Source organism: Lagenorhynchus albirostris, chromosome 3, assembly GCF_949774975.1.
Source record: "Lagenorhynchus albirostris chromosome 3, mLagAlb1.1, whole genome shotgun sequence".
NCBI classification, from domain to species: Eukaryota; Metazoa; Chordata; class Mammalia; order Artiodactyla; family Delphinidae; genus Lagenorhynchus; species Lagenorhynchus albirostris.
The window spans coordinates 100,588,601-100,605,653 of record NC_083097.1 but is presented as its reverse complement, the minus strand read 5'-3'; the positions used below and the strand labels follow the sequence as shown (position 1 = coordinate 100,605,653).

The following is a 17,053-nucleotide window of genomic DNA, read 5'->3' as shown; positions in this document are numbered from 1 at the left end:
CCAGAACTGTTAAGACCTGCTCTCATCACTTTGTACCCCATCTGCACCCATTTCTTTATTGTGTAAAAACTCACAGAAATACTCAAAAGCCCTTACTACCTTGGGTAGAAAAGATACTTCTTCACCAAAGACGCATGTTCTATCATGAAATCAGACTCAGTATTTTGACAATTTTAAACCTTTGGGCCTTGAAAGTATGGTTCCCATAGAAGACAAATGAGTGATTCTGAAGAAAGCACATGGTTTCAGAGTTATTCTGTCACCTAAAAAGCATGCTGACCTTTACTCTGACATCAGCAAAACCTCTTGAGTGGATTAAGTCTCACATCCACTCCAGGCCCATTACCAGATTTCCTTTCTGTTTTTTCCTCTCTCAGTGCTGAATTATAGAGAGAGATACGCATCCAAGGATGGTGCAGAGGCTCATCAAGCAGAGAAGTGTGGAACCAGGGGAGAACTTGCTCAGTGTGGTTTCTGGAAAGTGCAGAATCACGCTTACCAGTTTTAACTGAAGGTGGCAATGTTCTACAGCGCTGATCTGTCAAGGGCAGGAAACACCAAGACACTGCTCCTTGCTAAGGGAACAAGAGGCAGATGGGGGAGGTTTGAAAAATCCCTATCCTCTACCCTCTACTAGCCAGCTCCAACAGATGGCTCCCAGAATGCCGTCAGTAAAATGTTTCTTTTCCTCCTCGATGTGAAGTCAGGTATCCACATTAGGAATACAACTTTAGACACAAGAAGAGTACAGGGGGTATATATCTTTAGGGTACATGAGTGTTTTTTTTTTTTTTTTTACGAAACATTAAATGAATTCTATTTTCCAGAAACAAAGTGGTAAGTGTATGAGACCTAGTCCCACTTTGAGAGGGACGCGCCTTAAGGTCTGGAGGGGAGGAGAAATGGGAGGAAGAACTAGCCCAGCCTGCAGCCTCCTCTTCCTCTGGGCAGCCCTGTGGGGTCCACCCAAGCAAGCTGGTGGCCGGGTGGAGTTCTCCGTTACAGGCTGCAGAGAGGACAGGGCAGGTGCAGGGACGTAGCAAAGTGCAGATAGAGGCCCCTGCAGGACAGAGCCTGGCAGAGCCGCGCTGCCTCCTTTCCTACTGCCGTTCGGTACACGCTTCTCAGGCACTGTTACAAACAATGAAAAAGACCAAAACACTTATGTGTGTTTTAAAAGTTCCTCCAAATGCTATTTATTAATTAGAATTTTCCTAAAATGTCCTCCATCATTAAAATTATGAATACAATATATGTGCATAAAACTTCCTATGTTTCTGACCACAAGTCAAGTGTATGATGTCACTAGACGTTTTTACAACAACTCCGGAGGATGGATGAGCAGTGCTTCCGTATTCTCACTTGAAAATAAATGCGAACTGAGGGAGTTTCAAGTGTTATGTGGAAAATTACATACTATGCTGACTGCTCAACCAGGATTGAGTTCCCTGACTCCAACTTTCTCTCCATAACACCGCAGAACTGCCTTATCAAAATTAAAATTATTCCCTAAACATGCAATTCACATTTTCTCTATTTGGGTCACATGTAGGCAATGGAATTCCAGAAACCAGTAGTAAAACCTGGTTATACTCATTTCAGATTCATTTTCAGCTAAATCCCAAACTGTACTCTCTGCCGAGATTTTGGTAACCACTGACTATGAAGTAACATTAGGAAAATGGTTTTTAATAACAACTTTTCTTAGAAACAGTTGAGTGGAAGAATTTCCCTACTTTGTTTATCTTTAGCGGCATCAGCCTAAATTTAGAGTCATCTTATCACAGAAAATTTGTTCTGATTTCAGGTGTCAATTCTTTCAACTGGTTAAAGGTGGCAATTCCTTTCCAATATAAGCAAGACATATAGGAATACAACAGAGCTTGTTCAGAAGTGTTAAAGTAATTGGCAGAATGCTAAAAGACTCTTACAGGGTCCACTCATTCCACAAACATCTGCTGAATGTTCTCTGTGCACATGGCTGTAGGGGTACAGAGAGGAATGAAATAGACATAATCACCGTCCTTATGGGGCAAGCAGATAGTCAAGCAAGTATACAGATGAATGAGAAATTATAAAATGCAGAGTGCTTTGATGGAAACAAGTAGGGTCCTGGAATAGAGAACAGCTGAGAAGCCTTACCATGGAGATGACATGTAAGCCAAGACCTGAGGATGAGAAGAAGACAGTTATGAGGATCCGGGGGAAAATACAAGAGAAAAGACGATTCTGTGAGGATATGGGTAGAAGGAAGCCCATTCTCAAATGCCTAACGCAGGAGAGAATCTGGCAGGTTCCATAGTTCTTCTATCTAGAGCAGAGTGAGCTAGGGTGAGGGAGATCAAAGATGAAGTTGGGGGAGGCTGTCAGGGGCCAACTCACTTGAGGGTTTTATGGACCACAGAAAGGAGTTTGGGTTATATTTTAAGTGAAATGGGGTATTCTTAGGGGGGCTTCACAGAGAATGAAATGCTCTGCTTTACATTTAAAAATATATCTTTGTGCCTCCTCTGGGGGAAATACGGGGTGGCAAGGATTGATGGTGAAGAAAGAAGTCAAAGTATTAGTTCATGGTTGTTAACCCAATGAAACATAAAGGTGGCCCGACCTGGCTGGGGGCTGTTGAGATGGAGATAAGTGGACAGATGGGGATAGGCTTTGAGCACAGACGACTCAGGACCTGCTGATAGATGGAGGTGGAAATGAGGGAAAGGCAGAATCCTGGCTTCGGCCACAGAGTGGATGTTTCAGTAAACTGAGTGCTGATAGCTGAGGGGGGTCTGAGGAGGAACAGGTTGGGGATGGGGATTCAAGAATTCCTCTTCATAATTCCACAAGGCATCCAATGGAGATATCGAGTGGGTCATTAATTAGGAGGCTAGAGTGATGAGGTGAGTAGCAGCAGCAAGTAGGGGGCATCTGAAGCCGTGAGAACGAATGAGCTATCAACCCAGAGAGTCTTAGAGATTGAGAGGAGGAAGGATCCTACTGAATACTTCCATACCACTTGGATACGTAAAGGTCAAGTAGAGAAAGGAGAGGAGTTGCAAAAGAGACTAAGGAGATGTCAGAGTGTTAGAAGAAAAACAAGGAGTGAGGTGGTATCACAAAGCCATGGGAGGAGAACGTTTCCAGAAAGGCACGGCCCATAGCCTCAAATAACACAGCAATGCCAAGCAAGATGAGAACATCAGTGTCAACGGATTTGACCAACTGGAAGTTCTGACCTTCCCAAAAGAGGTGGAAGCCACACTGGAGATACTTAAGGTGAACAGGGGGTGGAGGACTACAGATCGAGGTTCCGTTAACTCTCTAAAGCATGTTGGCTATAAGTGGGGCCTGGGGTGGGAAGAAAAAGGAGCAGAGAATTAGGGTGGAGCCACCAGAGCAGTATTGTTTGCTCATTTTTTAAGACAGGAAATAATTAGAGAGTGTTTGTATGGTGCAGATAAAAGAGGAATCAAATATTCAGAGAATATCAAAGTGTCAAACCAAATGAAGAGAAGCAAAGCAGCTGTCCCAAAGCTCAATTATGATACAAAACCCAAAGAAGTCGGCTTCCTTTTCACCTCTTTACACACTCAATCATCCATCCTACCTCAGATGTGTATGTAGCACCAGCAGTAGGCACTGGAGATACCATAATGAACCAAATTACCCAAAAGAGATTTTATTTAGTCTACTAGAGAAAACTGATATTAAACTACATTACCAATAATTTTTAAAACACAGATATTTAAAGAGGTGGAAAAGTACAGGGAGCTGGGAGATAATATAGTAAGTTGGGAGAGGGGTTCTAATATAATCTAGGCTTGCACTGTCCAAATAGGAACCACTAGACACCTGTGGCTATTAGGCACTTAAAATGTGGCTGGTGGTACATATCAAAGTGCAAATAGTTTTGATTTATTGGGATAAATATAAGGTATTATTAAATTAATCTCATCTACTTATATTTTTTCATATGACTACTAGAAGAAGTTTAAATTACGGAAACGGCCTACACTACATTTCTACTGAACAGCGGGAGTAGGGTGAAGGGCTGTGAGGAGATGACCTTGGAGGCAAAAGGAGAGAAGGACGTGTCACGTGAGAGAACACGGCACATCTGAGGAACCTAAGGAGGTCCCTTGATGAGACTGGCAGGCAGAAAGCAGGAGGAGAGTGACATGCGAGGAAGCTTGCTGACCCAGGAGAAGAGTGCTTGAAGACCACGTAAGAGTTTCCCACTAAGAGAGTTTCCCACTGTGTATCTTGAGAACCATCTCGGGGAACTATTGGTTGATTCTGAGCACAGAGTGACATGATACCTCATCAGGGACGACGGATTAGCACCAAAGGTGGCCTAAGTCAGCACTTCTCAAACTCGAATATACACAAATGAGTCACCTGGAGAGCTTGTCAAGATACAGATTCTGATTCTGGAGTCTGGAGTAAGGCCTCAGGGTCTGCATTTCTAACAGGCTTCCCAGTGATGCTGGTGGTGCTGGTTGCGGTCTCGGAGTGCACTGTGAAATGCAAGGGCCTGAGCAATCGATGCCACAGAAGGGCCTGGACTTTTGGAGATGATTCTTCACTCTCTCCGAGGATCCTTCAACTATGAGATTCTAGGATTCTGTTTCTATTACTTGAGTTTTTTAGTGATTTTTTTTTAGGGGAAGAGTCAGGGCAAAGAAGGTATGTGGACAAAGTGTGCTCATTTTAAATGGGAAGAAACTGCCCACTGGGAGACAAAAGAAAAAGGATACACTTTCAGCAGGAAGTGGGGTGCTCTCAGAGACTCTATGAAGATCCAAAACCAGTAACAACCCTCCCTCTCTCCAATCCTACTGTTGCCTTGATTGGGAACATGGGGCAGGGAAAACCACTTCTCCCTAATGACAGGATTGACTTCTGAGAAGGAAGTCACTGCGGGGCTGCACAAGGTGAAAGGCACTTTGCTTCCGTACCGGTTTTTCCTTGTCCCTGTGTTTCATTTCTTCCCCTTCCTGCCTCCATGATGCTTTTCTCTCTACTTCTGAGTTCCCATCCTTCCTTACTGCCGATTCCCTTGAACTCATTTCTACCAAGAGATTTCCCCACCAGTTTTGAGGGGGGAGGTATGTTTCTTAGAGTCCAATAAAACCAAAACATGGGAAAGGAGACTGGGTCTCTTCCCCAGAGTTTTCTCTCCCTCTAGTACTGCCTCATTCCTGACTTTGTTAACTCTACAAACTTCCAGAAAGTCAGGGAGCTAGGGGACTTAGATCAGCTCAGTGCTTTGTGACCACCTAGAGGGGTGGGATAAGGGAGGGTAGGAGGGAGGGAGATGCAAGAGGGAAGAAGTATGGGGACATGTGTATATTTATAACTGATTCACTTTGTTATAAAGCAGAAACTAACACACCATTGTAAAGCAATTATACTCCAATAAAGATGTTAAAAAAAGAAAAGAAGAAATGTTCAAGGAGAGAAGAGGGGACAAAGATGCACTGTATTTAAGCTCTGCCACTGCCAGCCCTTTACATTATTTTTGACACTACTAGAGTTTTATTTTTAATTTTTCTATCACCCCCTGTTCCTATCTTTCCCCGCATTGACTTCATATCCTTTCTTTCAGAGACATAAGCAAAATGTTAATGGATTAAAAGCAGACAGAGGGGGCAGATCCGCTTTCCTAAGTTCTGTGGTTCATTCAAAGCGTTGGCCATACACATTCTGCAACGGCAGAAAAAAGCAGTGGATAAAACTGCCCTTATGAAAACGAAAAATAGAACTACCCTATGACCCTGCAATCCCACTACTGGGCATACACCCTGAGAAAACCATAATTCAAAAAGAGTCATGTACCACAATGTTCATTGAAGCTCTATTTACAATAGCCAGGACACGGAAGCAACCTAAGTGTCCATCGACAGATGAATGGATAAAGAAGATGTGGCACATATATACAATGGAATATTACTCAGCCATAAGAAGAAATGAAATTGAGTTATTTGTAGTGAGGCGGCTGGACCTAGAGTCTGTCATACGGAGTGAAGTAAGTCAGAAAGAGAAAAACAAATACCGTATGCTAACACATGTATATGGAATCTAAGAAGAAGAAAAAAAAAGTGGTTATGAAGAACCTAGTGGCAGGATAGGAATAAAGACGCAGATATAGAGAATGGACTTGAGGACATGGGGAGGGGGAAGGGTAAGCAGACGAAGTGAGAGAGTGGCATGGACATATATACACTACCAAATGTAAAATAGCTAGCTAGTGGGAAGCAACCGCATAGCACAGGGATATCAGCCCAGTGCTTTGTGACCACCTGGAGGGATGGGATAGGGAAGTGGGAGGGAGGGAGATGCAAGAGGGAAGAGATATGGGAACATATGTATATGTATAACTGATTCACTTTGTTATAAAGCAGAAACTAACACACCATTGTAAAGCAATTATACCCCAATAAAGATGTTAAAAAAATAAATTAAAAAAAATTTGCCCTTATGTTATGATGACAACCGTACAAAAAATATGCCTCATGAAAAAAATACTAGAAAGAAATACAGCAATTTTGTTTTGGTAGCATGGTTAATTGTAGTTTTTACTATTTTAAAAAAATGAATTATGTCACCTTTATAATTATAATTTTGTTAAAGAAAAAGCAAAAATACTTATTTGACTAACATTCTCATCTACATGCTTTACTGTATGTAAATTTTTACTTCAGTTAAATAGATTTTTGTCATAAATGTTAGATTCTTTGCTGCATCAGGGTGAAGTGTTCATTTTCTTGATTGAGATCTTAGCAAATGTGTTTCCTGAATCTTTGAGTCCATTTTATATTAGATCATGTGAAATGGATTAATCAGCAGGCTTTTCAATTTAAACTGCTATACCAACTTCCATGCTTTTAGCATGAAACCTTAATAAAATTGGAAACAGGAGGTTTGTATATTTAGCATCATCAGCTATGTCACAGCAGCGTCAATAGGATAAACTTCATGTCAATGTATTATTTTCGGTGTTGGCCAAAATCCTTGAAAATCTTAGAAAACCATACATTTTCAGAGTTTATCACAAAATTTGCAGGCACAGGGCTAAAAGTATAGCAAATCTGCAATGTTTCTAAATATACATCCAAAACAGCTTTTACCAGATACTGAGTTTAAAAAGTATGATTTTCAGAAAAAAAAGTATGATTTTCCTTTACTCACTGTCAGACAAGTGATCTTCTCTACTATTTAGGTACTGAAAACCCTTCAGGATCTCTTCTCAAACACACTCCAGGGCCATTTATAACTGTTACATAACCGAGTTTCCCAACCTCAACGCATCTAAGTTCTTAGATGCAAAGCTGCATTAATATTTATATGCTTTCTTTCATAAGAAAATTATACAATGAGCTGAGCAGATACATATTCTGAAAGAATCAAGACATTTAAAGCACCATGAATTGAAACAAATGTGTATCTGAATGTCCAATTAATTAAAAGAAGCTCGAAGTCAATGAAATTGAATATGTTTGATTTGAATACCATATGTCGATTTAGTATTAGTCCTCATACGTATTTAGTCCTCATACGGAGAAAATATAGAGCAGAGTTAACACGCCCTGCCTCATGCTGTCCTCCTTTCCTACATGAGGAGCAGGGATTAAGCAGAGAAAACATGCCAACATTTCATAAATAACACCCTTTTAGAGGTGCAAATTTTTCACCTGTAACTTCCCTAATGCTAATCCTTGCCCCACTCCACTAGCCATGTGTGGTTCCTCGGACTACAACTGCACTTCAGTTGCTCAACTTCATAGGGACTCTGTGGTCAGCAGAACTGGTTTCAAATGCAGAACTCTGGACAAATTATTTGCCTTCTGTGGGCCTCAGTTTCCTCATCCATAAAATGGGTATAATAATGGTCCTCCCTCAGAGAATTATTTTGAGGACAAATAAGCTGTGCACAGAAGACCTGGCCTAATGCCTGGTATGCTGAGCACGTAAGAAGTAACTGGGAGATCTCAGTAGCACCTGTGCAGCTCTAAGCACAAGCAAAGTTTGTTCTCAAGCTTCTAATTCCTAGTTCTTCCCCTCTCTCCTGCCTTCCTATGGTATCTGCAAGTCCTTCACACTTGTTTTCAAAACTTCTTTTTCTCACAAAAATTCAGTTTAGGCATAGTGTAGTGTAATTGATGGCAAAGAGTTTAAAATATTATCCTTGTCAGGGGAAATACAGATTTTAATAGGAATCCGTGCTTTTGGCTAAAGGAAGGGCACTCCCAGGGCAGACTCGTGGGCGTCAGTGAGCGAGTGGAAGGTGCAGGAATGCTGCCCCAGGCCTCTGACAAAACACCCTGCTGTCATCTGCCTTTCTCAGAGCCCACTGTGGAGCTGACCCAGGGCCCAGGGATGAAGTGGGTGAGCCCTAGGCTCTACGTCTCATAGAGAGGCTCCCAAGGGCCAACAACTGGGCTCATTTGCACTCCTGTTCCTCTCAGAACACTTTAAAAATAACAGGCAGGAAGGGGAGGCACCAGTCTTGTCTTTGTAGCCCAAGAGCGAAGGCAGGAAAGGTGTGTGTGCTAAGTCCTGAGGTGGATCTGTGTGGTTGACAGGTTCTGATCAGACCATACGGGGAGCAACCTCGGGTGGAGTTCTGGGTGTGCCACTTTTAAGAGGGATGCTGGTAAATGCGACAGCCGCAAGAAAGCAAGAAGCATGAGCCGGATACACTCAAAACTGTGGAGGGAAATTTTAGTTTGGAGAAGACAAAACCAAGGGTGACTGCCACCTCCAAACACTCAGTGGCACCCTCGCCCAGGAGGAACTGTCCTTCTCTAAGGTTCCCTAGGAAAAAGCCAGGTGTAAGGGATGGACATTTGAGGGACACTGATTTTGGCTGAACAAAAATGAACCTTTATGAATAGGCAGCTTTGTGAGACTGTGAGCTCCCTGTCACTCACGTGACAAAGTATAGGCTGATGACCCCATCAGGATAATAAGAGTCACTCCAAGATCTGATGGACTTTGGACTACATTATTATTATTATTATTGGCCTTTAAAAATTCACTTATAATTAAAACATTTTCATTTAAATGTATAGAATAGTTGAAAGAATGAAAACAGTACAAAGAACACCTGTATACCCTTTACCCACATTCATCCCGTCAACACCGTACCCTTCTGCTTTTATTATTTGCACTTTCTCACCTTCTCTCCCTCTTAAACTAGATGGCTTTTAGGGTCCCTTCTTCTACTGAGAGTTATGATTTTCGGCTTCTTTCCAGGTAATGGGATGTTAGAAAAATTGGGATCCTGCCGTCAGCGCTCTTCACAGAACTTAGAGTAAAATCTGAACTCTGCGTACCGTGACCCTCAGGGCCCTGTAGCGTCCGACCCTGACCGGCCCCCTGGCCACATCCTCATTTTGATTGCCCCATGCAGCCACATTGTTTTTCCTTTTCTTCCTCATCCATGCTAAGCTCATTTCTGACTCAGGGGCGCTGCGCTTGCCTTCACTGTTCCTCACTGGCTTTCCCATGGCTGTGCCCTAAGAATGCTCCCTGATACCCAAACCCCCCTCCCTCCCCATCCACTGTAAGTTACTCTATCACATACCTCATGTCACCTCTTATCACTACCTGGAAAAACCTGGTTTACATCTTCATTTGCCTGCCTTTTGTCTGTCACCCCACAGAATGTAAGTGCTGTTGAGAACAGGGCCTTGTCTACACCTTGCTTGTTACCCTGTCTTCAGTGCGTGCATAGGACAGAAAACACAAAAGTTATTTGAGGAATGAATAAATAAAAGAACAACTGGGTCCAAGAACATCTATCTAGTCAAAGACATGTTAGTACAGGATGGGTGTTAACATTTGACAATCTACACAAGACAGAAAGTGCCTAACAAACTTTAGAAAGGTCAAGAGACACATCTTTACCCGGTGGAGTATGTTCTAAGTCACAGGAGGTTTAGGGAAAAGTTCCCCCAGAGGGTGCCCCATCCAGAAGAAGATGTGGACCCTTCTCAGAAGCCAATGTGTCTTGTGCCACCACCTGTTCGAAAAGACTACCATAAAGATGGAAACTGTGCAAGTGATCCTGGAGCAAACTCCTCGTAGGTTGTTGAAACAGGAAAGACTAAGGGGATGCGTTGGGGGTGGAGGGTTATTTCCACATCTGCATGCCCATGAAACTAACTGAGATTGCCTCAATTCTTTCAGAAATGGAGGGTGAAAACTTTACTATGTTGAGATTTCTTTCAAAGCGGCTCACAGATAATTCTACAGCAGTGCTTTGGAGAGATTGATTTTTCATGTGTTCCTTTTTCTAGGATCCCTCTTGCTCTATTAGAAAGTGGTTTACCAACCTCCAAATGGTCCATCAAATTGGAGGTGTACATGTGATTCCATTAAAGAGGGCTGAGTCTTTCCCTCATATATCCATTTCCTGTCAGGTCTAATTATTGGTGATTACCTTGAGCACTGGATATTTGCTCTGGGTGAGTTTAAAGGCTTCTGAACTTGAAATTGGCCTCCTTCTCAACCACAGAAGAAATGTCTAACATCACCTACTGTGGAATTGACTACAAGTCATAAGACCTGGAGAAAATGGAATAAACCAGCCCCAGGAAAATTCTTTTTAAAAGCTTCGGTTAATTCACTTAACTTGGTAAGCAAGAGAAGCTATTTAACAGAGAAAAGAAATGTTCCACTTCATCGGTGAGGGAAAATGCTAGCTTTTAAAGTTTTAAAAGGAAAATATCTTAAAATTAAATTACTATCCCTAAGTCTAGCTATATGACAGTATATGTAATGGATAAGACAACAGACTCTAGAGGCAAACTTCCTGGGGTTTGGATCCCAGCTCTGTAATGTAACTGCTGTGTGACACTGGGCGAGATAATTTACCTCTCTGCTCTGTGCCTCAGTTTGCCCATCTATATAATATAAACATCTTAAGAGTACAATACTTAGCTCACAAGGATTTTAGGATTAATTGAGTTAATACGAGTAAAGGGCTTACAGCAATACCTAGCACGTTAAGCACTACTGAAGTGTTTGCTATTATGTCTTCTCTCTTGCCCCATCTCCAATTAAAAAAAAAAAAAAAAAGAAGAAAGAAAATCTTGTATCTACAAAGTACCTTCGGATACATCACCTAATTTTGATCCTAACAGTAGCCTGGCAACATTGGCAGAACAAGTTTCTTTTTTATTTTATAGATAATGAGTCACAGGCTCAGGGTCGTATAACCGATAGATGTCTGAATGCTGACTCAGACGGAGGTCTTCCGACTCTGAGGCCGGGGGCCCGTCCACTGCGTCTGCTGCCCTTGTCACTGATCACAGAGGTTTAACTTTGAACCTGGTGATGCCTTTTAAGGAGGCACATCCTGATAAGCCTTATGGCCAAAGCCTCTGTTAACCCCATAGATACTTGAGTGCATTTGAAATAAGAAAAATTCTGTTTAAATGGAGGTAAATGAAAACTTTTATTTGAACTTCAAACTATCTTCTGTGATGTTTCTGACCCAAACATTGAAGCATTACTTTCACTCATACAAAAAAAAAAAACCAAAAAAACAGAGATAAACAAACCTAGATAGACTAATTATTTTCCCCATCTCATCTAAACAAAATGTTGAAAGAAAACAAACGTCCCAAGAGAAAAGTAAATTAGCTTTGCACAGTCCTTTCAGTTCGAAAGGCCTAGAGTTCTAGCAGCTGCATAGGTAAGGACGATCTATTTATTTTCAAACACAATACACATAATTCTAGGGTTATCTTAAGTCTTCCATCATCCGTGGTTCTCAGGATTCTAGTTACTATCAGAGGTCCAGCTTTGGCAAGGTTAATGGTGATGCCTTAGAGTAATTACTTGGAAAAATAATAAACATCATTTCACAGTTTAATGCTATGGTATCATTCCCATCAATATCCTTTTTTATTTTCATTTTTGCCCATCACAGAGAGAAAAGCAGAGAGGCTTGATTTGATTTACAGAGGGAAAAACAACCCTGAATGTACTTTTTTTGTCAAGGGTCGGGGGTGTGCAGGGAGAAAAGGTCAGCCAGCTGGTTTTCATCTATACGCCATAATTCTCTGTTTAGTTTACACTATTAAACTCCAAAGCTTTGCTTTAATCTTAACTGTTACAGTATGCCTTACTGCAGATTCTATCATGTCGCATCCCTGATAGGGTTTCAGACTTTGGCAAAGCACCATCCCCCAAGCTGGTCCTTGCCATATGGGTAGTAAATGCATCCAACATTTTTTCATTGGCGCCTGCATCATTATGTTTTGTCACCAATGGTTTCTCGGGTTTGCAGTAAATTGCTGCGTATACTGTGGTTTGGAGCTGCCGCGATGATCGCCTACATTTATTTGTAAACAGCTGAGTCCTCATTAGGGCCTCCCTGTCCGGTTAGTCCTTGGAGGATGACCTAACATCTGTTTGTTGAGGGTCGGGGGTAAGTGGAGAAGCCATAAAAGAAAAAGAAAACAGAAAGCAGGAGCAACCAATGTGAGGGGGAAGGGATGCCAGGAGGAGTCCCCCCCACACTCTAAAAGGCAGAATAAGGAGAAGAGGCGGGGAGCAAAACTTACCTGATCTGTCTTCGTTTTGCGAATCACATCTTCGGCACAGTTCCGGGATGGTCTTGAGTGACGTGACTGAATACTGAATGGGAAGCCAGAGGAGGAAAAAGTGTAAAGTAGCAATTCAAAATAAGAGCATTACATTCACTCAATTGGCCAGAAAATCAAAACACAAGAAGGGATACTTGAGTACAACACATCTCTCTAGAAAGTCTATCTAATTTTACCCTAAATGGGCTGCTTGGTGATCTGGTAGCATCCCAGACTCTACCTATAAGCATGTAAGGAGATGCAGATTAAAAAGAGGGCTGGACAGTCCTTTAACAAATAAGGTGGGGTGTATCCAGCAGACATTCTACCTCTTCTGCTACTTGTACAAGATGGAAGGATTTTCTGTCCTTGACATTTTCCAGAAGATGGCCACAATATTTGCTTTCTGAATCCTAAGAGTGAATCTATGTGTGGAAAAAAAAAAAAAAAAGCCAAGAGGAGGAGCCCCCAGCTTCCTGCAGCATCCAGGGAAGCCAGGAGCTGTATCTCCTGGACTACAGAAATGTCCCTAATGTTGCTACTTGCCACAAATTTTACTGTAATCTCCATGGGAAATACCAGGATAATGCTATGAAAAGTGAGAAGAGCATGGTTCTGTGTTTGAAAGCTCATCTGTTTCATGGATAGATTAGTCTGAATTGAAAGAAACCACCTTGCAGGCTCAGTCCCAGCACCAACTCAGGGGCCGGCTATCAGGATAACAAATTATGACATAAAGGGGCATAAAATCAGCAGAGCAACAACAAATTTAAAATCAATAACTATGATGTATGGGGACGAAGTTTGATCCCAATCAAGCTTTCTTTGGAGAAGCGTGTTTTAAAACAAAACAAATAGGATGAACTCTGTCTTTAATCAAAGGCCAAGTCAGGTCCTGTCTTCGATCATACTTTAATTCATAAAATACAGCTTTCTAAAAATAGTTTGCTCTGTACCTTTATGAAACAATGCTCTTATGTAAATGACCATGGATTCCGAATGACTTCACTGTTACAAAAGTGGAAAGGGGATTGAGAAAAAACATTTAATCTAAAAGAAAAATGATCATGGGAAACTCATTAGGATTATTCTAGCATTACAAGTGAGGAATGTGTAATTAGGACACATTTGTCAATACGAAGGTGCTTTAGTTAGCTTGATGTTGACAGATGAAGCGAAGTGTCTACATTGAGACCATCCCCATGCCCCACCCCCGTGCTTTCCACCCAGCATCAGGACAGCAAGACAGAGAGAGGCGCAGTTGGACCTACTGTCAGTTCACCAATTGCACATCACAAACAAATTAAATTTCCAGTACTTCCAAGCGAAAAATGAAATCTCAGATGACTAATTAGAGAAATTACTCTTACCTGTCTGATGCAATAACATCCTGTTTATGTCAGCCATTCTTCTGACACTACAGGTGCTTTAGCAAAATGCATTCACATACTCGAGGGCGGGAGAACTGCCTCTTAAGCCAAAAATGAACTCCAAGGATTTTATTCCCCTTTTATATTATGCTCTTTGGGAGTGGGGGGCAGGTAACATAGGTATAGAAGGCATTTTTCTTGTTCCTAATAAGTTACCTTATGTTTCTGGCCAAGTACAAACTCTCTAAGGAAATCTGGTAGCTTCTTGAGACCAGCTGGTACAGGTTAAATAATTACACAGTTTGTAATTCAATTAAAATTGGGCCTTTTGTTTTGGTTGCCATGTGCCCCATGAAAGCACCCTTTGGCAAAGTCTTACCCTCGTTCCTTTTTTTTTTTTTTCCTTTTCTTCCAAGGCAAAATTTTAGAAAGAGGAAATTTCAGATTGATTGTGCTTAAATTTAGTTAATGATAAGTTCAATAAGTTGCTCAGTGGGCTTAATGATATGTATTTGACTAAACCGGGTATGCTGCTATCTGCATTTCCAGCCACATGCATCCTGTCACCTCCCACCCCAAAGTCAGACATGTCACAATCTACAATTTATTAGCTTCACCTTCAGCTCCTCCAATGTGACCTCAAAGGTCCACAGTATGCAATCACTTTTAATTTGATGAGGTTTAAATTTGAACAACCCAGGCTGCCTGGTTGTTGTAGGGACTGAGCTCCAGGCAGAGACTAGCCTGGCTGAGCCCCATCCGCTGCCTCAACCTGCATCACACCTGGCAGCCCTGCCTCTTGATCCATGGTCACACAGGAAGCCACTTTTGTGCAGGCATTCATGTTAGTAATTTGGGAATAATGCCATTGAAGAAAAAGTCAGGTGCTGCTCCTGGTCAGGGAAATAAAAAGTATAATAATCTAAGAAAAAGATGATGTGTAGGCCAGAAAATCAGTTTTGGATAACTGTAAGGGTATATGGAATGTCAAATTCCACAATGACTCCAGTCTACACTGTGAACAAATCTACCATTCTTTACAAGGACACACAAGAAAAAAAATCAATTTGTAGATTTCTTTCAGCAAGTACACTGCTCTTTGCATAGAAGATAAAGCTTAAGAGAGTGCTGTATAGATGGTTAAGTTGTGATATGAAGCGATACAGTGGAAACATACAATTCACAAAACAAACACGCAACAAGTTTTCATATTAAGCAAATGACCCAGGAAGTCTCTTTCACAAGCGCATTGTGATACCATCTGGGAGCTGAAAGGGAAGACTTCCCAGGCCTTCATTCCAGTTCACAGGACAGATGGCCTTTTATAAGGAGCTGTTAGGTCGCCAGCCCACTGCATTCTCAGGACAATGGCCAGCTCCCAGGGTAGCAACTACTGTTATTTTACCCTTAACAGAACCAAAGACCCATGTACCTTCCCTGTCTCTTGATCCCAACCCAAGCCTTTATATTCTGTTCCCTTGATTCCTGTTATCCTTGGGTGAAAAGAGAGGAGAGGGGCTTGCAGATGGCTGAGAAGTATTATACTTCCTACCTCTGTTGCTCTCTAATTTATTCTTTTTCTAAACATCTTTCAGTGGAAACACCCTTTTTGATCCAAACTTCTTTTCCACTCCTCCATCATGCCTCAAGAAAAGCCCCTGCCAAAGGTTGAACAGTTGCCTCTGCTTCTTCAATGTCCCTGTGCATTCAAAGTTCAGTTCCCCTTCAGTTCCTTTACTCCCGGGGCCTCCTTGCCTGCAATGCCTTCCTCCGGCCAGGCAAATGCCACTGCTCTGCAAGGCCAGCTTGAGTTCTGCATTTTCTGTGAAACCCTGGCTGATTGCTTCAGCCCTTACGGACCTTTTTCTTTAATTAATTAATTAAATTTTTAATTGAAGTACAGTTGATTTACAATGTTGTGTTAATTACTGCTTACAGCAAAGTGACTCAGTTACACACACACACACACACACACACACACACATATTCTTTTTCATATTCCTTTTTTTTTTTTTAAGAGAAAAGAAATTTATTCCCTCACAATTCTGGAGGCTAGAACGCCAAAGTCAAAGTGTCTATAGGGCCATTCTCCCTCTGAGGGCACTAGGGAAGAAGGTTTCCTTGCCTCTTCTAGCTTTGGGTGGTTGTCAGCAATCCTTGGTTTTCCTTGACTTGTAGACACACCAGTCCAATCTCTGCCTCTATCATCACACGGCATTCTCCCTGGGTATCTGTGTCTAAATTTTCCTCTTTTTTTTTTTAATTGGAGTATAGTTGCTTACAATGTTGTGTTAGTTTTTGCTGTGCAGCAAAGTGAATCGCCATACACATACATATATCCCCTCTTCCTCGGATTTCCTTCCCATTTAGGTCACCACAGAGCATTGAGAAGAGTTCCCTGTGCTATCATATTCTTTTCCATGATGGTTTATCACAGGATATTAAATACAGTTCCCTGTGCGGTACAGTAGGACCTTGTTGTTTATCCATTCTCTATATACCAGTTTGCATCTGCTAACCCCAAACTCCCACTCCTCCCTCTCCCACCCCCTATACCCTTGGCAACCACCAGTCTGTTCCCCAGGTCCATGATTCTGTTTCTGTTTCATAGATAGGTTCATTTGTGTCACATTTTAGGTGGATGCAACTAGAGATTATCATGCTAAGTGAAGTAAGTCAGAAAGAGAAAGACTCTTTTCTGCCCTTGATAAAAAAGCACCTTGCCTTGTGAAAGACAAGGCAAGGTATTGTTCCCTTGGGCTGGGCTGTTGTTCCCTTGGGCTGTGCTGGCTCCCACAAGTGCCTAACGGGAAGGATGATATCCTTGACTTGTACATATGCATGGCACACAATGACTTATTAACTATTTGCCTGAAATACTAAGCTGTACACACATTTGATTAATCCCTGGGCATAATATTATAGACGGTCAAAGGAGTTCTTTCATATTTAGGTCGTAAGTGGCAATTTCTTCCACGCTTCCATACTTGCTCTAAATTTAATTAGCTTTCTAAAATGCGAATTTGACTAGGGTGCTTCTCTATTTCAGATCTTTCAGTGGCTCTGCACTGCCTGTAGGAGAAAGGCCATATG

At 41.8% G+C, this 17,053-nt stretch overlaps 1 protein-coding gene across 3 annotated transcripts in view; it reads right to left on the bottom strand.

Moving 5' to 3' along the window:
- The window catches only part of SNCAIP (synuclein alpha interacting protein), a 147,776-nt gene that overhangs the window by 47,277 nt on the left and 83,446 nt on the right, over positions 1 to 17,053 (bottom strand). For 2 of the 3 annotated variants that reach the window (XM_060146214.1, XM_060146212.1), the window contains exon 3: positions 12,570 to 12,642. In XM_060146214.1, coding sequence (XP_060002197.1) covers positions 12,570 to 12,642 — 73 coding nt within the window. Of the gene's footprint in view, positions 1 to 12,569; positions 12,643 to 17,053 lie in introns of those variants that run through there. The other variant, XM_060146213.1, reaches the window with a different exon arrangement.